Below are 24,036 nucleotides of genomic sequence, written 5' to 3'. Positions count from 1 at the left end.
TCTTTCTTTCTTTCTTTCTTTCTTTCTTCTGTCACTTTAAAGGGTGGTGTTGTGACACACACCACACAAATGGAATGTGTCCCTCTAGAGGCCAAAACAGTGTGGGGGAATCTTCTGAATAACCAGAGCCACTGCCAATTCTTTTATTTTACTTCTTTATCTTTATCCCCCCCCCCCCCCAACACACTTTATGAGAAACATCTCCTAGTAATTAAATTTTAAAATGAATTATATAGGCCTATTAACCTCATTTGGATGACTATCTTGGAGCTGACAGGATCTTGAGGAGGCCTAGATGCATATATGCAAAACGAATCTGTAAAATGAATTTTCCGAGTGTGAGATGTGTTGTGTGTCATGTACATATTAATATTGTCACGGTGGTAACACAAATTAAAGGGAGGGGACCCACAAGGCAATCAGCTCTACATCAGATGAACAGACTGCGGACGTGTGCAAATGTAGCCTGCTTGAGCAATCCCTCACTGATTTCACCCAGAGTGACTGGAACAGGCGTCTGCAAGCTCCTCTTTAAAGAAGTAAAGGTACGCTTTGAAAAAAAATCAATGTTTATCATATCAAAACATGACAAAATGATCTGAAAATTTTTATATATTTAGTTTTACATGTTTTAAAATTATAGCTTATATTTTAATTATTATTTTTCTTTTATATATAAAAAAAATATCTAACATATTTCTAAAAAGTGTTTTCAGTTTTGCACTTATTTTTCCATTGTTTGCTAACGGAATAATGAAATCTAAATGAAGGCTGTATTACTGTGAGCAATTAAATTAGCATATCATGAAATAGTTGATAATGTTCTGAGATGTTGCATGTGAATGGGCGACTCGTTGATTAAAGTACTTCATTTACGTTTGCATATCAGTGTGCGTTTCTGTTCTTCTCATTTGTGTGTAAAAGGGCAAATGATCCATTAGTGTTTATTTCCAGGTTTCTCTTGACATCATAATGAGCAGTCGAGTGGATGATGTTATGCAGCTTTGCTGTGAGGTCTCGGCCAGCAGGAAGATGAAAGCGGCCGTGAAGAGCTCTGGAAAGGGAGCTGCAGCGGCTGGTGGAGGTGCTTTTGTAGGGGGAATGGTCGGAGGCCCAGCCGGAATAGCTGTTGGTAAGATCATGCCTCTGTTTTCCATGCAGTCCACAAACTTTCATCTACTTTCATCACAGGGTGGTGTTATAATATCTTCTTTAATAGCCTAGTGCTGTGTTACTCAACCATTTTTGTTTTCAGCAAGGCTACTCCTTCATCAACACCAAACAAGATCAAATGTCAAATATGTTACATTTACAAATACAGTGCTGGCCAGAATTATTAGAACACTAACATTTTCACTTGCAAAAAAACTGGTTTCAAGTGAGTTATTTCTATCTTTTGCTGTAGTGCATCAGTAGGAAAAAAATCAGTTTACATCCATTTTGCCATTAACTGTAATAAAGAGATTAATGTTTGACAGCAGCCAGTGCTCCACACTGATCTCTTCATCATCAGTCTGTCTGGAGTGACATGAAGAAACAGATGAAACTGAGACAGAATCAATCCAGAAGAACTGTGGCAACATCTCCAAGTTGCTTCAAGAAACCAGAAATAAATAACTGACTTAAAACCATTGTTTTAGCTGGTAAAAAAAGAGTGTTCTAATAATTTTGGCCACCACTGTATACATAATAGTAAATGATTAAATAAAATAGGAATCATATTCTGTGCATCTCTTAATGTTATATTTTTATTTATAATATTATAATATTGTTTTACTCTAGGTGGTACTTTGGGAGGTCTCTTAGGAACATGGATGACCAGTGGCCAATTCAAACCTCTTCCTGAGATCATCAAGGAGTTGCCTCCAAAATATAAGGAGAAACTGTACTCTGATGTCATGGGTGCATTGGGCACACTTAACTGGACAGACGTGGCTGGCCTTATTGCTCTGGTTATGGGCAGTGTCACTCTGCAAGAGCAGGTGCTTGCTGCTATTCTCACTTATGCCACAAAAGAGCTCAAGGCTGAGGTGCAGTATGGAAACTGACCACTAGAGGGTTAATGTCAACAGCCAGAGGTTCTCTGGAGCTCCTGGGCAGCATCTTTTTTAAAGGGGGGGGTGAAATCATGGGCGTAGGTTTGGTCTCAGCTTTGGTGGGGACACCAAAGAATATCACAATACAGAAGTGAATCTACTTCATCTCATTATATTGTATCCTGACCCTGATATACCATACTGTCCCTAAAGAGCTAGTATAACTGTATAATCTAAAAAATGCACTCTCAAAAAATAAAAAATAAAAACCTGAGACTGTGTAATGCTATACAACCAAATTAACATAAATTATGTACATTAGTATTTACACTAACAAAAAATACTCTGCCACAAGGAAACAAATCTAAATAAATAAATAGAATAACCCTTTTCTGTTATAAACACTAGTTACCCTCCATTACACTCACATTAATACCTGGGAATTTGAAATGCTAAACAACCATATGGTTTATTAACAAACTAAAATAATTTACTATGTCAGTAAAGTAGCCTATTTATACTTACAAAAAACACTGTTGCAAGAGGTAGACTTTGAGAACTTTTGGAGCATATAATAATAAACCAAAAAACAAAGCAAAAAAAAACATCTTTATTCTACTTATAAGTATAACTCCATTATGGCTACTTTCCACATTTTATCTAAACTTTCCAAACAGATGCCTACGTCTTTCATTTACAGATACAAACTGTTGGCCTACATCATTAAGGTCCACTTTGTCAAGGGCCTCTGGATGTATATGACATACAGTTACATTATTAAGGCAAATACACATGTATCAGTATGCATTCAAAGCATCATGTTTATATTTCAGAGCAATTTAAATATGAAGGTGGCATGGTTTTGTGGATTAATGTGTTGAAATGTATGTTAATCTATGTGTTAGTTTGTCTGTATGAGACTAGCAGTAAAGTAGATTAACATTAGAATAAAATACAGATCATATTCTAATATTTTATCATTGTTTCACTAGATAACATTGATTAGTGACTGGTCAGTCACTACTGCTAGTTTATTTGTGTGGCTAGCTAGTTATTTTGCCAACTTAAGGCGGGCGTACACGGTGCGAATTCGGATGGTCGGAAGATCGTATGTCCACGCACACGGCACGAGTGAGTTTATCTGAAAATCGTACGGACGAGATGATATACGACACGATTTTACAACCTGCGAATTCCAGAAGCAATCGCACGAAGTTGATAGACGCGTTCGACTTGAAGCAGAGCTGCACGCACAGAAGGATCACTGTATGACATTACCGCGAGAGCGATATGAAAGCGCACACATATCCAATGCATTCGAATCGCTCTCGCGGTACTTTGATGTCATACAGGTGATCATTCTGTGCGTGCAGCGGTGCTTCAAGTGGAACGCGCCTAATATAACTGCTCTCCCTCTCTTATAACTGCATATAAAATATTGATACGAGCCGTAACTGTTTCCTACACTTACAGGTTATTTTTCAGCAATAGGAAACCGGGACGTTTGGTTACCCTGTGTGTGTGTTCTTGTATATGGTTTATAAATATCTGAAATGGGTATTAAAATGTTAACAAGGTTTATGAGGACAATTACTGTGCCCTCGTAAACCAAATGGCTTTAAAAAAATACTATACGGTGTTTAATAGAAAATTTAAACATGCATTTTCCGTGATGGATAGAGGTAGAGAATGGGGATATACAGTATAGAATACCGTTACGTTTATGGAGAGTCCCTGTAAACTACATATGCGTGTGTGAGAGAGAGAGAGGGAGAGAGAGAGAAGGCATTGGAAATACGTTGCTAGAAACATCATAACAGCGCTCGCTGTTCTTGACCAGGGGGCAAGGAACTCGACCGGAAGTTGAAGTCGGGTGGGGGCTGCCATCTTTTAGCAGAACTTCACTTGCGTTAGCATTCCCATTGACTCCCATTCATTTTGGCGTCACTTTGACAGCGAATAACTTTACATCTGAGGCGTTTAAAGACTCCGTTTGTCCATTATTTATTTCTAAAGATACACGACAATGTATAAAGGGCTCCATTATCTTCTATGTTACATTATGGCCCCGTATAAATAGTTTTTGTAAAAAATAGGCTAACGATTGCGTCATAACCACTCGTCTCTCTGTCTCATTACCGTACAGACAGGAGGAGAAGCTTGCAGGCAATTAACTTAATATGGCGTACTGGCGTTACATTTTAAAATACTATACAAAATAATTAATCAGAATACTTACTCCTGCTCACTCACGCCAAAGAACTCCCCGCTCAAGCTCGCCGTCTTTGCAAGATTAACGATGGCAGTTTGCACGCACAGCCACTTAGAAGATTTACATCTGTCAGACAGGTTGCTGACGTCGTCAAGCTTCGTTTGAGTCTGCGCGTCAGAAACGGAAGTGCTATAAAACGCTAAAAATGGGCTTCACTTGTCTCAATTGAGTTCCAATGGGGTCGCTGTGTCCATTTCTTTTACTGTCTATGTTCCTGACAGACTTCAGCTGCCGTCTTCGTCTTTCTTCTTCTGTGGTTTTCCTAGTTCGTGATTGGTCAACTTCAGATAAATCAACAAATCGGCTCGTTCAACAGCACAAATGGCACGAATTCAATCCGATAGCTCACAAACTTTTTAGACATGTTTAAAAATGATCGGGAGGTCGGGAAGTGCTCGTAAGCCACTCTGCTCGGCTCGTAATTCATCGCAAATGATACGAGCCGCGACCATACGAGAATACGCGATTTCCACACGATTGAAAAAAATCGCATCCGAACTCGTACGACAGCAAAAATCGCACCGTGTACGCCCGCCTTTACACTCTGACTCTGTTTTATGAAAAAGCTTCTTATGCCCTCTTTCTTCTTCTTGGGTGGCATCTACAAAGTACAAAAAGGGGCAAAAAAACTGAATATTAAAATGTTTTTACTCTGGCCTTTGAATGTGGCAGAGAGACAGCCCTGGTAACTTACCGTCAGCATCGTCAACATGCGCTCGCACACAAACCACCCGCTCGCTGCTAGTGCAAGCACAAAAGTAGTCCCTGCCCGCACGTGTAGCCTGTCAGATACCCCGCCGCCAATCAAATTACGGCGTTTCTTATACTGTCGTCGTCCTGGCCGTTAGTATCGATCCAAATAGCAGTGCAAAGATCCAAATAGCAGTTCAAAGGAGCTTGCTAAATATTGGTGGGGACAAATTTGTCATCTCAAAATATTGATAGGGACTAGTACCTAGCGTCCCCCCCTAAACCTACGCCCATGGGTGAAATGCTCGTTTTCACTCAATATCCTGTTAATCTTGAGTACCTATAGAGTAGTACTGCATCCTTCATAACTCCAAAAATTCATTAGTTGTATTATATTCATAATAGAAAGATAGTCTGTACCGATTTTTCCCGTACAAACACGACCGGCTGGAGGCGTTACATGTGGGTGGAGCTAAAGAATCAGTAGCGCGAGTAAGATTTTGAGTTGAAAGCGTTTGGAAGCTGTGACATTACCGTGAGGAAAAAAACATCTAAAACAAACCATGGCTAACAGTCAGATTCAGCGTGTATTTATGATCCAGAATCAGATCCAGAGGCTGAAATTTAACAAGAGCAGCATCAGCAACGACGTCTCTATGTGGTATATGTACTGAAACTGTATATATTTGCTTAGCGGTTTTGGAAAATGACTAAGTTCCACTTTATGTCGTCTTTTTTTTTTTTTTAAGCTGTACATGTGGAAAGTGCAGTTTGATGACAACATTGCATGTTGTTTACTTGATGTGCTTACACGCCGATAGCTAAGTTAACAACACTGATATTTGAAGCAGTTTTACTCACCGCATGCGGTTTCAACACACGATCGTGACCCTTTTTCGTTGGGACTGCATTACCCTTAAGAAATAAACGATGTGCAAATCTGGCGTCAAACTGGGCCTTGTTTGTAAAACAAGAATCTTCGAAATGCAGGGAACAAACAAAAACACTTGCACAACTCCGTTGATGCTCTGTAAAAATAAACTCCGTCCACTGGTTTTTTTTTGGTAATCTGTGCAGGGTTGTCTTGCCCTGGCAACCAAAAACACACTTCTTTTGTGACATTTCGCGATGCTCTCGCTCTGATCAGTGAAATGTCTGTGCTCAGCCTCGCTATACGGGAGCGCGCGCTCTTCCGGCAGAAGTGTCCTCAGGACCCATATAAGGAAATTCCGCTCCATCTAACGTCACACAGAGCCATACTCGAAAAAAACTTTCCGAAACTTGTGACAAACCGGAAGGAGTATTTTTGGAACAGAAATACTCCTTCAAACGTACAACTTAATTTTTGAAACTTTGTCCATGTTTAGTATGGGAACCCATCTCTTTAACAGTGTAAAAAAACTCAGTATGCATGAAATAGCATTTCTCCCCCCCTTTAAGCATAACGTTAGCTTTATGAAGACAATAAGTTGCATAATGCAGATTATTCCAATAAATCAGACTAATTTGTGGTCTGTTCTGTGGTGGTTTGTTGCATTTAAACCAATAAAATTATATTCCTCATTTTAAAAAGTTTAAATGTTTTATATATGTTTTTTTAAACAATGAAGTGAGTCCTATCATAATATATATAATTACAGGTTGCACGATTTGTTTTTGTTTTTTATTTTAAACCCCAGCAACAATTTTGAAGTTACGTTTCATGTCAGGTGAATTTTATTCTGAAAAAGTTTATCAAACATCCAGTAAGTCTTTGTCTTATGAATATGAGACCGAAAGTAACGTTAACTTGCCAGACCCTTGCTCTAGTGCAAAGACAAACAGGTAAGGTAAGGAAAATGTTAAATATATTTACATTATAATTTAGACTTATAGCGCATCGTTTTCTCAAACAATTAAATGTAGCAATGTTTTTTTTTTCGTTTTATTTTAGGATATATCTCAGTGTGGCAATCGTTTATCGCCAGGTTTTGTAACGTGTCAAAATGGTATATCGAAAAAAAATATATAGGATGAAACTTAGTTGTAAAATTTCCGCAAACAATAAAATAAAAGCAGCATTTAAAAACTCAGCAAAATGAGCTGCAGTTGCTGGAGGAACTGCTTTTGTTGGAGGGTTGATCGGTGGTCCAGCCGGGGTTAAGCTGTTGGTCCAAGTAGGGCTCGCTGCAGCCTGTGGTGGACATTCAACCCCGCCCACATCCAAGCATGATGTCGGAAACCACACCCACATCCAAAGACATCACACATCCAACCCTGCCCACCCGGATGTGCCATCACAAACCACGCCTACGTCACGTTCTCATTAAATTTCAAACAGGAAGAAGCGTCGAGAAAACCCAAGGGGCAAGGAACTCGACCGGAAGTTGAAGTCGGGTGGGGGCTGCCATCTTTTAGCAGAACTTCACTTGCATTAGCATTCCCTTTGACTCCCATTCATTTTGGCGTCACTTTGACAGCGAATAACTTTACATCTGAGGCGTTTAAAGACTCTGTTGGTCCATTATTTATTTCTAAAGATACACGAGAATGTATAAAGGGCTCCATTACCTTCTATGTTACATTATGGCCCCGTATGAACAGTTTTTGTAAAAAATAGGCTAACGATTGCGTCATAACCACTCGGCTCTCTGTCGCATTACCGTACAGACAGGAGGAGAAGCTCGCAGGCAATTAACTTAATATGGCGTACTGTCGTTACATTTTAAAATACTATACAAAATAATTAATCAGAATACTTACTCCTGCTCACTCACGACAAAGAACTCCCCGCTCAAGCTCGCCGTCTCTGCAAGATTAACGATGGCAGTTTGCAGGCACAGCTACTAGAACATTTACATCTGTCAGACAGGTTGCTGACGTCGTCAAGCTTCGTTTGAGTCTGCGCGTCAGAAACGGAAGTGCTTAAAAACGCTAAAACTGGGCTTCATTTGTCTCAATTGAGTTCCAATGGGGTCGCTGTGTCCATTTCTTTTACTGTCTATGAGAAAACCCTAAACAAGAAGATCCGTTGAAGACGTTTGTGGTGTTTTTAATTGGTAAAAGAAGAAATATTGTTTTGCATTCGCCAGAAAGAACAAGAAGAGGAAGTTGTTGTTTTCCGTGTTTGCCAGTCGCCCAGAAGAAGTTATTTGCCATGAATGTAAGTAATGAAAAAATGTGGTTCTTAGACCGGTATAACGCTAATTCCAAAAGTGTCACATTGTATGTCTCTGCTTAACGTGAATAGTTAAAATGTTAAAATGTATACATTAAATTATCAAGGATTGTAATGTAGCACATGTAATTGTTAGACATTAAGTGAAACTAACAGCACAACGATAACTGTTACTACGGTTTGTTTTGAGCCATAGTAAAGTAACAAGGACATGAGGCTGATTTCACACAGGCACGTTATAAGGCTACCAACACTGCTTTGTTTACTTTCATAATGTCTATTATGTTCCCAACTGTATCCTGATAAAATGTAGGTGCTTTCGTTCATGTTTTTTTTTTAACATCCCCAACACATAATACTGATCTCTTTCTCTCACATATAAACACACACATGTTGGTATATGTGGTTTATGGGGACTCTCCATAGGCGTAATGGGGGTTTATTCTGTACAAACTGTATTTTCTATTGCCCTACCCCAACCCTACACCTAAACCTAACCCTCACAGGAAACTTTGTGCATTTTTGGATTTTCAAATTAACTAGTTCTGTATGATTTATAAGCGTTTTGAATTACGGGGACACTAAAAATGTCCTCATAAACCACCTCCTCATTGTAATACCTGTGTCATACCTATGTCATTATACAAATTTGTGTCCTCGTTAACCACATAAACAAGCTCACATACACTTAACCTCTTTCACATACATGTACTACACTGGCCCCACGCAGAACACATAGAATATATTTAATGATATACACTGACAGCTCTTGCACAACAACTCGTTTGAGCAACCACATCATTTCACTATGTCTTGCTTGATAACTCTCTGTTCGTGTCAAATGTTTGTATCCTTCTATATTAATACACATAATAGTTATCATGTTTTACAGCATCCTACACATCTGCAGTCCAAACCTGATCCAGAACAGTTCTGCCGGGATGGGGGGTTTGAATGTCCCTGCTGCAGTTTCACCACTGAAGAGAAGTTCTCTTTTACACTTCACCTAGAGAACCACATAAGTCATGCAGTGGAGCACGGAGGTATGGTGAGAGCATGTCTTTAGATATTGATTGGCTTTTGTGTTTTTAAATCATATGTGCATGTATATGTATGTTGTATCATCTAAACATGTATGTGAATCTCAAAGAACGACAAGATAAGCTGTAGTTTCTTGGCAACAACTAAATTGATGAGAATATTGTTGTTGTTTATCTATGTGCGTTTTGTAACTTGCTGTGTACACTCTACAGTTTTGTTAACTATTTTTTTTTTTCTACAATCCTACAGGTTACTTCATCTTAAAATGCAATAAACTGTGCAGGACCACAGCCCATTTTCACTGTCTTTACTGCAGCCAAACAGTAATACGCAAGGACCAATACATAAGGCATGTTTCCCAGTGCTTGAAGACAGAAGAATTTGCAACACCACCTCCATCTCCCTCTGTAGCTGCATTTCCGACACCACCACCACCCCCAGCTACTTCTGTTTCAAAGCCTCCAGACTCTACCCCCCTTTCCTCTGATCCTAGTACCTTTGCATCATCCCCCATCCCACTCCCTCAAATTAGAAAGGAGAGAGAGACAGTCGTGTGTCCTCATTGTGAACTGACACTTAACAGGAGAAATGTAAAGCTGCATATTCTAAGACGACATATACCAAAAAAAATGGACATCACCGCCCAGAACCACTTTAAATCACAGTGTGTGGATTTTACAAATGGTATATATGCGGTAGCAAAATCATTTTCAACATCAAGCACTCCGATCCATGTCATCAAAAAGACACGGGGCTCTGAACATAGGACATCATGTGAACTTGACATCTGCAGAATCAACACAGAATTTGCTGAACGGTCAAACAGCCGTTCCTATGAATGTCATCACCTTCAGTCGCTTGCGAACCAGCTGAAAGGGATATTCCCTTACTGACAGAGCAAGTTTTACAGACCATGGTCGACGACCTTTGGTTTGGGGAGGACAAGAAGGAGAGATGTTTGGCACAGCAGAGAAAGGCAATTAATGCAGGAGCCCCTCTCTCCTGCCTAGTGACAGTTTGTGGACCCAGCTACAAAAAGTACATTTCTGTGTTTGAGCCCAGCATTTCGTCCTACAGCAGGCTTGGTCGCGTCATAGTTACATATGATGCCAAAACCATTTCTTGGCATTGTCCTTGTGCCAGACCAAGGCAGTCATGCCTTCACAAATATGTTGCAAAGTGGCACCTGTTTGAAGTTGATCGGGAACTCTCTGGGAAAACCAGAAGTGTGGAGGCGGACAGCATCACACAACATATTCCCACCGATGTGGAAGGTTTTGAGGAAGAGGAAGGAATCCAATACCCACCTGAAGAACAGAATCTATCTCAAATGGTTAAATACATTTATGAAAAAAAGAAACTGCCTGCTGTGATTCCCTCCGATGTGGTAAACACAACAAATTTTCCTCTGAGCTTCACGCCATCTGAAGCCTTCTGCACTGAATGTTCAGAGGTTACTCCACTAAGCGACCCAGTGATTATCACTTCAAAAGCCAGAATCGTGACGATGACCAATGTCATAGAAGGTTTGTTGCATTTTCTTTACATGCGTCATCAATTCAACATTTAAATGTACATTCTAACTGTAATGTGAAATGTTGATGGCCGTGATTGTCAGGGTCTTCCTTTCCATTTGTAGGCGTATTCAAATGTCCACGCACTCATTTTAGTGTTGTTCATTGTGGAGGGTTGTACTTTATAGCAGTATTAGAAAATGTTTCACCTCTTTACTGGCACTTGTTTTTGGCAGGAATTTCAATGTACAGGAAAGAGTGCTACAGATGTGGCATGGTGTATCGGTATCAGGAGTGGAGTGATGGGATTCATAATTTTGATGATCACATACTTTTATCGATACACTTGTGCCATTTTCTGCGCAACAGTCTCCAGGTAAGAACCATGTTGGTTTAAATGTGTTTAAAACAACAACAGGTAATTATTGCATGAATATGTATTGTAGAGTCTTAAACTGTGATGCATCTCTTTGGCAGACTCAACAGGCTGTGGATAGTGCAATTGAGGTCTTGGAGAGGACCTCATGTAAAGCCTTCCCTTCAAAAAAAAGGATCCTGCAGGCCTACTTAAGCTTCGAGGCACTGTCCGACCACACCTACACATTCTCATGCTTAACCTGTGGTTATCACCCAGTGTCCGTAGTTAAGGACCTTCATAAGAAGGGTGTTTTTGGTATGCCTGGTAAGTCCACACATTTAATTAATTTTTTTTGTTTTGTTTTTTACTCCTATATTATTTCATGCGCACAGCATGTCCAGCTTGGGTAAAACTTGTTTGTTGTAATGTCTAGGTTTTTTTTTTTGTTAGTTTTTTTCAGTTAGCAGCATTGAGGAACCACCAGAAGATTTTGATGGGCATGTGAATGCTGAAAACTTCTGGAAGCTGGTTTCTCTGGAAATTATCAGCCGTGGTTTAGTTCCAAGTTAGTATGTTTCATACAATGACTACCATTATAGAGTTGGGATTGTATTATTAGCTTTCTTTTAATATTTCTTAATATTTTCTTATTTAAAGGCAACAAGGCATTTTTTCCAGAAGGTTTTTCGAATGCATTCTCAGTTTTGTCTGTTGTCTGTGATGACATTCCTCAGCTCAGAAGGTGGTGGTGTCGTTTGCTCTTGCAAAACATGTCACATGCAAGGTACACACAGATGGTTAATGAAATGAAATGGATTCTTCTACATTCAAACTACCCAGGCATACTTAATGTTTCCTCCTAGAATGTTAAAGGGTTGGTTCACCCAAAAATTTAAATTATGTCATTAATAACTCACCTTCATGTTGTTTCAAACCTGTAAGACCTCCGTTCATCTTCGGAACACAGTTTAAGATATTTTAGATTTAGTCTGAGAGCTCTCAGTCCCTTCATTGAAACTGTGTGTAAGGTATACTGTCCATGTCCAGAAAGGTAAGAAAAACCTCATCAAAGTAGTCCATGTGACATCAGAGGGTCAGTTAGAATTTTTTGAAGCATCGAAAATACATTTTGGTCCAAAAATAGCAAAAATTAGGACTTTATTCAGCATTGTCTTCTCTTCCGGGTGAGAGAGATATTGTGTGAGAGAGTTCAAAACAAAGCAGTTTGTGATATCCGGTTCGCGAACGAATCATTAGATCTAACCGGATCTTTTTGAACCAGTTCACCAAATTAAACTGAATCATTTTAAACGGTTCTCATCTCTAATACGCATTAGTCCACAAATTACTTAAGCTGTTAACTTTTTTAATGTGGCTGTCACTCCCTCTGAGTTAAAACAAATCAATATCCCGGAGTAATTCATTTACTCAAACAGTACACTGACTGAACTGCTATGAAGAGAGAACTGAAGATGTTCAAGGCGGGATTTTCAAAGCGTTTGGCCATAAAAGAGGGTTCATTACCAACTTTATTTAGAACAACGAGCATCTCCGAATCACAACGCGAAGTATGATTATGAAGTTATGTGTTTGTTTTCTCCCGAGCGTCTTATCAGTATGTGTGCTGTCTGCTATCTGCAGCATTTTTCTGCGCTGATCTTCATTTACAAACACGTCATTAAAATGAACTGTAACTCTGTGAATACTCAACGAAGAGATATGAGAGAGATATCTATAGAATGCCTGAACTGTCTACTTTTAAACTAAACAAGTGACTAAAACAGATATTCTGTAATAAAGTAATCCATATGAAAACAACGCGATGTCTGTTTTTCATGTCTCCCTTCATTAGATATAATGTGACCACTCCGCGCTGAACGTACTATTCAGATTCAAACTGAAGCGCGCGGCTTGAATACACCCACACAGAAGAAAAAGCAGCGAGACTGTTCAAGTTTTTTATTTTACTGTTTGCTTCGCGATGAGAGGAATAAGACATAATTCACCCCAAAAAGATGCTAACGCATTGTTTACCGTGAAGTTGTGTATGGAACAACCAATCAAAAGTGACTGTTAGTTGACCAATCAGAACACAGTATGCTACCGAAAGGTGGGGTTTAAGGAAACTGAATCTTTTGAACAGCTTTGCGCGAACCGTTTGGGGATCTCTGAGAATTGAGGTAATTTTAAAATTATATTTTGACAAAATGACAATGTTTTTTAACCTTGGATGGATTTAAACCTATTGTACAGGACTTATAAACAGTGATAGGAAGCTTAGAATTTTCATCTTACTGGCTCTTTAATGTTCAAATGTTTGCAAGTGTCGAGTGTTACTTGGGGTCATTTTGTATCTTTTACATGATTCAAGTGACTAAAATACGTATTTTACCACAGTAAACTGACTTTTACTAGTGACTTTTACTAGCCAACTTGTGTTTCTGTTATCATTGCCTCACTTTAAACCTGTTTTTCTCTAAATTCAAAGTTCAGATAGCCATAACTTTTGTAAGCAATAAGGTACGATAGGCCGTGCTGTATTGTGAATAAATCATGGCTGAAAGCCATTGTTAGGCAAGACGCAAAGTAATAAAATGGTTACCACACAATAAAAAATAATAAAAACTAAAATTCATGTATTGAAATGTTACTTTTTGGAAGCAAGTTCGTTAAATGCTGTCCTTCCGCAAAAGAAATAAAAAAGTTCCTGACAGCATCAGTAAACTCAATGCAACAGAATGTTCTGGGCATGCCTCATCTGATGGAGCTTAAATAAAAACTGAATAGATGACTCTTTTCATCCGCTGTGTCATTGTAGTTTATAGTCATGGTGTCCTAAAATAGCACAGTTGAATACAAGTACTAAAGAATCATGTCAGTATATTAAGTACAAAATTAGTGTGCGAAAATGGAGCAATTTAAGTACATTTTGTAAGTGTGATTTCTTTAACCTGGGGTGGGGTCATGAAAGTGGGGACCTAGAGGAAGACTGTAATGGTCTAGTGTGCCATTTGGGACAGGGCCAGAGTAAGGCGGACCACCCTCGGGCACATTTCTAACCGGCATGCATCTTGTGGTGATCAACGGAGATCGATTCTGTGCAGATCTTGCTAATCTCAAATGAGCCTAATATATTTAGATGTGTAGCATGTGTGCATGTATCGTCTTTTTGTATCAATTCCATTTTAAATGACCTTTCCACAACGATATTCAGTTATTTTGATAATATCTGCCTACTTTAGCAATGCTTATTTTATTTTTTTTCAAATACTCATTTATTCATACTTTGAATAAGTACAATGACATTTTTATTTTTAACTTCTTTATATGATTTTCTTAGCAAAAAAAAAAATGGTTTATACATGAAACCATTAAAAAATGGGACGTCTGAGACAACAAAGGCACCTTTTTCCACCTTTTTCCACCTTTGACCACAAGATGTCATTAGTGTGCCATGCCTTGAAAAGCTTCCTGTAAAAAAAATTATAATAATAGTTACGAAACAGTAGAGGACAAAGTCTTGGTGCTTAGTAAAGCTTTTTGCTGTTTTATAATACAACTGAATTGGTCGTGGGCAGAGTGTACTGCACTGCCCCATTGTCCAGGCTGAAATACCTGCCGCTTTTTGCAGATTTCTCAAACCAGGAGTAACTTCAACTAAAGAGGTACTGTAGGCTAAAGTCTGAGTTATATCAAAGCTGTAATGTAGTTTCAAAACTAAAACTAAATATTTCAAAAGCTAAATTGTAGTTGACCTTTTTCCATGTAGCCTAACATGTTTAGCTTCAACATGTTCAGCTTCGACTGTATTTAGTTTGTTGTAGTTAAAGACTATTTGTTGGATAGAAACCATTTACGAGTCTATGATTCTGTGAAGTGTTAAATCTTCTTACATTTAAGAATACTCAGCTCTTTGATTCATGTTTCTCCTCCTCAGGCAGTGTTTGATCACAAAACAGTGATGGCCAGTGCCGTGTACGTGGAGGAACTGTGTGACTATGAGGAGACCGAGAGCCCAAGCCCAAGCCCAAGCCCAGGTTCAGTAGACCCCAATACATTAATTATATGTCAAACTCAGCACTACAACCCCCCCAGACCCCAGAACTTCCGCAACCCAAGACCAGAATCTGACTTTCAAGTGACCTCTTCGTTCAGCCAAAAAGACAACAATAAGGTTCTGCATAAGGAGAAAACGTACCACAACAACCCCCCCAGACCCCAGAACTTCCGCAAGAGCCCAAGACCAGAATCTGACTTTAAAGTGACCTCTTCATTCAGCCAAAAAGACAACAATAAGGTTCTGCATAAGGAGAAAACTTACCACAACAACCCTCCCAGACCCCAGGCCGCTTTTTCTCCTCCGCTCCCCCGAATAGATGATGTAATCAAGTTCTGCTGTAAGATATCAGAGAATACCCAGATTGAAGTGGCTTTAAAAAAATCTAGAAGTGGAGCTGCTGTTGCTGGGGGAGGGGCTTTTTTAGGAGGGCTACTTGGAGGTCCACCCGGTATATTTATTGGTATGTACACTTATGTTTTATTTTATTTTTTTCGCTTACAACCTTTGACCCACTTCACTTCCTAACCACAGAGTGGTGCTATAATATCATCAAAATAAATAAATGAAAACACTTTTTTGGAACCTTCATTTTTGAAGTGTTGTTTAAATATTAATACATTTCGATTGAACTATGTAGAAAATATGGAAAATCCATCAGTGAAGCCAATGTTTAGGCAAATTGCTAACTTGATATGATCAACTTTCACATGAAGAAAACAAATTATTTTATCAATTAATAATTGTGGACGGTATATTTAGTGAACCAATGCATCTTTAGCAGTTTGTTTCTTTGTTCTTGATCTTCTATTGTCATATTCAGGTGGTACTTTGGGAAGTGCTCTGGGATGGTGGATGACTAAAGACCAATTCCGTCCTCTTCATCAGATCATAATGGAGATGTCTCTTGAACAGAAAGAGAAACTGTACTCTGAGATCATTAACAATCTGGGATGGGATAACGTGTCTGAACTTATTTTGTCAGTGATAAGTAATCCCTCTCTAAAGAAGAAAGTACTTGATATTTTAGAGTCTTTTGCCAAAGAGCAGCTCAGAGCCAAAGTGAAGTGTGGAAAAAAATAGCATCTTATAATTTCACCTGGGGGCTTTCATAAAACAAGTTTACCAAATAAGCCAGGTTTATATAATTTAGTCTTTAGTTTATCGTATGTTTTGTTTCAAAATAAGTCAGACTAACTGAAATACACCTGGCTTATTTGGTAAGCTTTGTTTGTTTTTTGTTTTATGGAAAAAGCCCCCTGCTTAGTCTAGTTTGACTATCTGAAGAGCTTTTTAGGTTTTGTTTCAAAAAAAAGAAAAAAAAAAAGAAAAGTGAATTACTTTATTTTTCTTTATTATAAACACTTATAGCAGCCCTTCAGGATCCAAAAAAGGAGCAGTTTTGATGGTTGTCTTTGATTTATTTACTCGAATAAACTTAATTACTGAAGTATTTTCTGTCTCTGTGGGTTTTTTTTTCTTTTCTTTTTTCTCCATTGCATCTTAACACCGTGTTCACACAGTAATTGACATCATAGCACAATAACAATCACATTACAACATCATGGGATGTAAAAAAAAAAAAAAAAAGACAAACATGAACGAAAGAAAAATAAACTCAACCAACATTCACAAAAACAAACATTTACTGCATTAACAAAACATTTAATATTATTAAAATGAATCAACAATATCATGCTAAAGAAATACATGAAAAACAAACACTCTGCTTGCCAAAGGGATATAAATGAAAGCTCAAATCATTCTCCTAAGCTGTACATGTAACAAGAACAAATGTGGACTATTGCTCTACTCTAGTAGTGATGCCAAGCAGAGCGAGTTAAAGGAGAAGGTCATTACACTCCCACCAAATCACAATTTCAAACTTCAATGTCCTTTTTCAACAAAACCTTGTAATAAACCTATTGTGGGATGCAAGAGATTTACCTGCATCAATGAATCACCATTGAACCATCGCTCCCTTGAATGACCTCAACAACCGACCTAACTGGTTCCTTAGCAGCATGTCATTCTTGATAATGACTTCTGTCGATTTGAGATATTCAGGAGATACTCTCTTTTCTGTTGAGTCCAGACCAGAACTGTTCAATTAAACATTGGACTCTGTTCCACCTTTAGTAACGTGTTTCTTCAGACATTTCTCAGGAGTTACATATGGTGTTATGGTTGACTCCTTCTCTACATATCTATTTCAATCCAGTTTACCAGAGCCACGGAGTATTACTGTGAACCTCAACATGGTTAAAATATTTCAGTGTTGAAACTACTTAAAAGAAATTAGTAATTCATCAATAATCTAATGATTCATTCTAATGAGCCATTTCAGTACAGTTAAAGGTACAGTGCAACATTAAATTAAATTAAATAGTTTAAGCAGTGACAAGAAGAATGCAGTGAATTATGATTTAGTTGTACAACAAGAGTGCTGTCAAGGTTGTATAATGTTGGTTGGTTGCCAAGAAAAACGTAACTTCCCCATATCAAGATGTAATTGCTGACTGTCCCCATGAATAGGACATTGCATGTTTTCTAGCAGTAAACATGAAAAAAAAAACAAAAACAAAAAAAACAGCAGCATAGGAAGACATACATCCCTTTTAGATACACATGCAATCGAAGACCTTAAAAAATAGGTCATTTTAAACCTACATCACTTTCTTTTTTTCTGTAGAACATTAAAAATATTTAGGGAAATGTCTTGTTTATTGTGTGTGTGTGTGTTTGTTTGTCTGAAACATTTTAGGGTTGTTGCCTTTACAGGCATGGTTGAACCAAATATGAACCAAGTCTACAATTTTGTGCAGTGTTAAATCTTCTTATATTTAAGACTAGTCAGCTCTTTGATTCATGTTTCTCCTCCTCAGGCAGTGTTTGAACACACAACACAATGAAGTCCAGTGACGTGCACAAGAGGGGTCCGGGGGCAGCTCAAGCCCCTCCCTCTATAATCCCTGACTGTATGTGAAAAGTGACCATTTGTTCCAGCTTTAATAACCCAGAACCAATATATTGGCTGAGGAGGAATCTCTACCACCACAACACCCCCCAGAACCCAAGCAACTATTTCTCATCTGCCCCTCCCAAGTTCTGTGCTCCATCAAATAGATGATGTAATGGTGCTCTACTGTAAGATATCAGAAAATAGCCACTTGGCTACTACAAGGTCCACCCAGTGTATTTATTGGTGCATACACACTTTTTATTTCTTGTCATTTACAAACTTTGACCCACTTCACTTCTTAACCACAGAGTGGTGCTATAATATCTTCTATAAACAACTGAATGGCTTGTTCTCTGAAGCCAAGCCAGTATGTTGAGTTTTTCTGTAATAAAAACTAAGCAAACACAAAAAGGTTATTTTCTGGCATGTACTGTATGGTTCCATGAAGAACCTTTAACATCCATGGAACCTTTCCATTGCACAAAAGGGTCTTTAGTGGGAAAAAAGTTGTTGAGATTTTTAAAATGTACTTCACACAATGAAAAAATAATAGTTATTTTAAGAACTCTTTATTGAAAGTGAAATTATTATTTATTATTATAAATTTATAAATTATTAAATTTATTATTTATTTTATCGATTAATAATTGTGAATGGTATATTTAGTGTACCACGTACATCTTTAGCAGTTTGTTTCTTTGTTCTTTATACACTCACCATCTGACACTGTCTCGACTCTTTCTCTTTTTTCTTTTTTTTCTTCTCTCAGCTTGTCAAACCTGGTGACTCTAAAACTGAGGAAGAATACTGAAATCTTTACCCTCGTGAGTATTTTCCCATCAAACTACACATAGATCCACATAGTTAATGCTCTGCATTTACACCCCCAAACAATGGGGAAAAATAACATTAAATGTGAAACCTGTCTCCATCATCCTCTAGCTCTTGATCTGTTGTAATATGAAGGTTGTACTTTGGGAAGTTCTGTGGGATAGTGGATGACTAGAGAAAAATTCTGTCCTCTTCATCAGATCATAAAAAATGAGATGTCTCTTCAACAGAGGGATAAACTGTACTCTGTGGTGATGGAAGAACTGTTCAATATGGCATGTGATAACCTGTCTGAACTCATTTAGTCAGTGATGAGTAATTACTCTCTAGAAATGAAAGTACTTGATATTTTAACAACTTTTCCGAGAAAACAGCTCAGAGTCAAGGTGAAGAATGGAAAAAAAAATAGCATCTTCAAATTCTCTCCACTGCATCACAACACCACGTTTACCCAGTAATTGACTTCATAGCACAATAACAATAGCATCACAACATCATGGCTCGTAAAACTACAAAGAAAACAAATAAAGAAACTAACATGAACAACGAAAAATAAACTCAACCAACATTCACAAAAACAAACATTCACTGCATTAACAAAACATTTAATATTATTAAAATTAATTAACAATATCATGCCAAAGAAATACATGAAAAACAAACACTCTGCTTGCCAAAGGGATATAAAGTTGTTTGAGTCCAAACCAGAACTGTTCAATTAAGCATTAAGCACCTTTAGTAACGTCTTTCTTCAGACATTTCCCAGGAGTTACATATGAAGGTGTTGGTTCACTCCTTTAACTACATCTCTATTTCAGTTCAGTTTACCAGTATTACTGTGAATCATTTCAGTAAAGTTAAAGGGATAGTACAGTGCAAAATTAAAATTCAGCCATCATTTACTCACACCACATGTAACTTTCCAGTATATGGTTAAAACAACAACAACACGGAGACAAGTTAAAGCAAAAACTAAATACTGTACAAGTTAAAATACTGTAATTGTAATTGTAACATGATTAACTGCAGGAATAACCCATTAACAGATAGACCACATTATTGTATTTATGCTTACCTGGCACCTTATATACACTATTGTTCAAAAGTAGGATTGGTCAGGTTTATATATATATATATATATATATATATATATATATATATATATATATATATATATATATATATATATATTATTTATTTATTTATTTATTTATTTATTTATTTATTTATTTATTTATTCTTCTCCCTCCAGAAAGTCTGTTTTGCTCATCAGTGCTGCATTTATTTCTCATTGTGTATTTAATAAGCGTTATTTATTAAAGTAGTCATTACTCCATTTGGTACTCAAGAAAAAACATTTTCATCATTGCCAATGTTGTGCTGCTTAATATTTGTAATATTAAACAAAAAAAAAAAAAACAAAAAAAAAACTTTTTCAGGTTTCTTTGCTGAATAGAAAATTAACAGCAGTTATGTGAAACAATTTTTATACAACATTTCAAATGTCTTTACTTTTGACATGAGAAGCGGCTGGCCATTAAACCGCAGTGCCACACTCTTTCTGAACTGTGCTCTGTCAAATGATTCGTGGTAGAGTGCAGTTCATGTGGTTTGCTGGAAAGCAGAAAACTAACTCTTAGAAAAACCTCTCTGAGGTTATAAGCTAACGTTACACAAGAAGAGTGGAAAACAGTTTCAGCCTCTATGTGCATATTTCATCTCATTTGGGAGTGTTTTTCTCTTCAGCTCTCTTACCTTGGTAAAAATTATGCTGGACTGATGCTTCCTCTGATAACTTTCAGAGTAATTGCCCGAGACTAAGTGATTGTTTAAAAGAGATAAATGTTATTTTTTGTTTTGTAAGCCACAGATAATTTGACTTGTTCAATCAGTATAGTGTTACACACCCTAAAACAATATAGTTCTTTAGTTCTATTTAGAACCGTGTCCTTCTGAAGAAGTCTTTCATGTGCTGCCTTCATGTGCACTTGTGAAATGTTGCATACTAATATCAGACTAATATAAGAAACATTACACTAAAGTAACTTTAACAAAAGAGATATATTACAAACATTAAACCCAAATACTGAAAAATTTTAATTTATCTATATGTTATCTATATGTACATCTATATGTTATCAAAACTATATATGAAGCAGAAAGTTGAGTGATTAACACCCTTTTTGCTTTACGCTCACTGATCTCTCTCTCTCTCTCTCTCTCTTTGTTATAATATATATATATATATATATATTACATTAGATACATTACAATAATGTTTCCTCCATGTTTTATCTTGACGTAAGAGTTAAACTTGTAAATATGATTTACTCTGTCATTTGTTATGATATTTCAGCTCTGCACAATATTCCCTCAGTTTCTAAATCTGTAAAAAACTGTATTTAAAAAAAAATTGGTAAAGCACTTTGTAATACGTCATTAAATTTTAACTTTTCAATTATAGCTTGCTTAAGCGAAACTCTCAAAACTGAGTTATTCCTCTTCGTATCCAAAGTCACTGAATGTTAAAACCATGTGAATGATGGGATTTATTAAATATGCATGATCAGTCATGTGTGTCATTTTGTATTTCCTCAAAAACAAGATGGACTACTGTTTATCAATGATTAATCCATTTACTTCCATTAATAACAATTTAAATAATCTCTATTGTGTCTGTGTCTATTTTGTAATTTAATTCCAGGGTAAGATGATGTAATATATAGAGTATAATGTCAACGTGTGTATGTGTGTGTTTAATACAGTCGCCAAAGTATTTTATGATAATGTTTATTTATTGTATTGATTGCAAAAGTCACATTGTTCCCTTAATACTATACATGCTATAATACAAACATCTCTTATTCAATAAAGTTATAATATATATTTACTTACATACAAATATAAATACAAATACATGTGCAAAACAGAAGTCATAGAAGTGACTCAAATGCATTAGTGCAAAATACTTTATAATTACTGCTATTAATCTCTCGTCTCTGTGCTTCTGTTCTTGGGCGAGGTCAGTTTCAGTTTCTTTAAAGAGTTTCAGCTTAGTTCATAATAGCACTTCATCACATCTGTCCGGTTCAGAGTCCACTGACGGGAGGATTCATGTGCTCGGGCTTTATGTAGCAGTATGGGGAGTAATCCTCATCCTCTGGGCTCTTGAACCACTTGGTGGACACCTGGTAGCCCTCCTCACAGGACTCGTCATCACTCGACGTCTCATACTCATGTAGCGTTGTCGTGTCCTCTACGGAGTTTTTCTTCCAGTGCTTACCCTGGGCTCTCTGCTTTCCTTGCTCTTTTCCCTCATGAACGCTGCTCACACAGACCCGGCAAATTCTCACCGGTCTGGAGGAGATGTTTGGTATCAAGGCCCGGCTCTTTGAGCAAGCTCTACACACTATATAACCGCATCTCCGGCAGTGGTGCCTCCGATTGGCAACGTTAAATCGCTTTGAGCAGCGCATACAGATGGCTGATGCCATGTCAGGGATCCAGGTGGCAGCGAAGTTCTCTACAGCTTTGTCAGCAGGGAGGCCCTTAGCTTGCATTAGGAGGGACCTGTACTGCTCAATGCGTCCCATCCACGCATTCTTTTCGTCAGGCGAGGCCGCCGACACGTAGAAAGACTTTCGTGGCGTGCGGATGAGCCATTGGTTGGGCATAGCCACTCCATCTTCCAGATCTTCCTGCTGCACATCCTCCAAAGGAATGATCTTCTGCCTACTGTTCCAGCGACCGGGCACCATGATTCTACCGTAGACCAAAATGTCATTGAAGAGGAAGAACGCTTTGGGTTTGGGTCCACGTCTGCACAGCTTTGACAAGTAGCCCTCTCCCACCAGAATACGGCCCGGTTTGAGAAGCATCTTTCCGGGTCGGCCGAAGGTGCTCTCCACTGCCTGGATCCGCTCACGGTTCTGAACAGTAAAGATCTGTTGTTCTACCATTTTGGTGCTGTCTGTAAAATGTATAAACAGTAAATGGTCAATTTGATTTCGATGGACTTGTAACCACTGGATTATTTATCAAACATGTAGATTTAGTAATTAATTTTTAGCAGTACTTACAAAGCACTTTAACCCGATTACTCAAATTAACAAAAATTACACAACACACACACACACACACACACACAAAATAAATGTTTAAACATCTTAAAAATGTATTCAACAATACCTGATTGATTTGGAAAGCAGTGAATTACCGCTGGGTAAACAGACTGTGTAGCTGTTCGCAGTTCTTCTGTCCTACGAGCGCCAATAAAAATCTTGTAAAAATATTCCTCTGTGTTCGTCGCGACAGATCTCTTCTTTCTCACGGCAGGTTGTTTGAGACGGCCCTTTTATAGTGTCATGAGCTTGTCTTTCCTGTTTGAAAAGGGGAACTCCAGATCTGTTCTGTAGCCTAGAATTTCAGAGTTGTAACCTTCCTTGTGTTTGACTGGAACAAATTAAGACACACCCTCAAGACATACAAATACAAAATCAAATGTTTTGACCTGATGTCATGTCACTAGTCCTGTGTGAAGCGGTAATATATGCTGCCAAGACATTATTTAGACCTCTTTTGTTCATCATATTGAATTTAACCCTTACAATCAGTGCTGTATGTTTTTTGCACGCCTGTCTAATTTATTTCACAGATTAGCTTAATTAATTGTTTTAAAGATGAAATAAAAATATCTAAATATTAGATGGAAAATGTAAAAGTTGAATGTTTCCTTGGCAATGAAATAAATGTTTCATGTACAAAACATATTCAAACTAAAATCAAAACACATTCAATATTAAAATAAAACGCACAACCAAGACATTCATTCAAGTAAAGCATAAATGTAATGTAGTGGCATTCTTTCAATTGAAATATTCCTGTTCTCAGTACTGTTCAGATTTTTCCCATTAAATTATTTTATCATAAAATGAAAGACGTAAATATCTGCAGTCATTTTTATGGGCCTTATCTATATGATTATATTATGAAGAAAAGTGTCTTTCTTCATACGCATTTCCCGTTACAGTGAAAAATGTGTGGGCTGAAGTGAACAATTAAGTCTATATTTACTATTTAATCTGATAAACAGTATTGGCTTAGATAGCAGAGAGCTCC

At 37.6% G+C, this 24,036-nt stretch overlaps 3 protein-coding genes and 1 pseudogene across 3 annotated transcripts; 3 read left to right on the top strand and 1 right to left on the bottom strand.

The window, feature by feature from the left end:
- Positions 1-186: 186 nt before the first annotated feature.
- On the top strand, positions 187-3,229 carry LOC127961937 (protein C19orf12 homolog). The gene is made up of 3 exons (XM_052561254.1): positions 187-545; positions 955-1,132; positions 1,783-3,229. The coding sequence occupies exons 1-3, from the start codon at positions 324-326 to the stop codon at positions 2,046-2,048; spliced, it is 666 nt and encodes a 221-aa protein (XP_052417214.1). The 5' UTR covers positions 187-323; the 3' UTR covers positions 2,049-3,229.
- A 4,701-nt stretch (positions 3,230-7,930) lies between these two features.
- LOC127962116 (uncharacterized) lies at positions 7,931-11,864 on the top strand (annotated as a pseudogene).
- A 2,721-nt stretch (positions 11,865-14,585) lies between these two features.
- On the top strand, positions 14,586-16,578 carry LOC127962117 (uncharacterized). Its single transcript, XM_052561584.1, has 3 exons — positions 14,586-14,733; positions 15,006-15,588; positions 15,949-16,578. The coding sequence occupies exons 2-3, from the start codon at positions 15,030-15,032 to the stop codon at positions 16,206-16,208; spliced, it is 819 nt and encodes a 272-aa protein (XP_052417544.1). The 5' UTR covers positions 14,586-14,733; positions 15,006-15,029; the 3' UTR covers positions 16,209-16,578.
- A 5,199-nt stretch (positions 16,579-21,777) lies between these two features.
- On the bottom strand, positions 21,778-23,265 carry plekhf1 (pleckstrin homology domain containing, family F (with FYVE domain) member 1). Its single transcript, XM_052560332.1, has 2 exons — positions 23,107-23,265; positions 21,778-22,888 (listed from the first exon to the last, which is right to left on the bottom strand). Exon 2 carries the CDS (start codon positions 22,875-22,877, stop codon positions 22,008-22,010), a length of 870 nt encoding a protein of 289 aa, XP_052416292.1. The 5' UTR covers positions 22,878-22,888; positions 23,107-23,265; the 3' UTR covers positions 21,778-22,007.
- Positions 23,266-24,036: the final 771 nt, after the last annotated feature.

The sequence above is a fragment of the Carassius gibelio genome, chromosome B7, assembly GCF_023724105.1.
Source record: "Carassius gibelio isolate Cgi1373 ecotype wild population from Czech Republic chromosome B7, carGib1.2-hapl.c, whole genome shotgun sequence".
Lineage (NCBI taxonomy): Eukaryota > Metazoa > Chordata > Actinopteri > Cypriniformes > Cyprinidae > Carassius > Carassius gibelio.
This window is presented reverse-complemented; position numbering and strand designations above follow the sequence as displayed.

What these genes read in the sequence shown, in the direction of transcription:
- LOC127961937 (XM_052561254.1), top strand. Translation starts at nt 324, where the DNA reads ATGAATTTTCCGAGTGTGAGATGTGTTGTGTGTCATGTACATATTAAT. An exon ending in TCCTCTTTAAAGAAGTAAAG is followed by an intron (nt 546 to 954) that starts GTACGCTTTGAA and finishes GTTTATTTCCAG; the next exon opens with GTTTCTCTTGACATCATAAT. An exon ending in CCCAGCCGGAATAGCTGTTG is followed by an intron (nt 1,133 to 1,782) that starts GTAAGATCATGC and finishes GTTTTACTCTAG; the next exon opens with GTGGTACTTTGGGAGGTCTC.
- LOC127962117 (XM_052561584.1), top strand. Translation starts at nt 15,030, where the DNA reads ATGGCCAGTGCCGTGTACGTGGAGGAACTGTGTGACTATGAGGAGACC. An exon ending in TCCACCCGGTATATTTATTG is followed by an intron (nt 15,589 to 15,948) that starts GTATGTACACTT and finishes TGTCATATTCAG; the next exon opens with GTGGTACTTTGGGAAGTGCT.
- plekhf1 (XM_052560332.1), bottom strand. Translation starts at nt 22,877, where the DNA reads ATGGTAGAACAACAGATCTTTACTGTTCAGAACCGTGAGCGGATCCAG.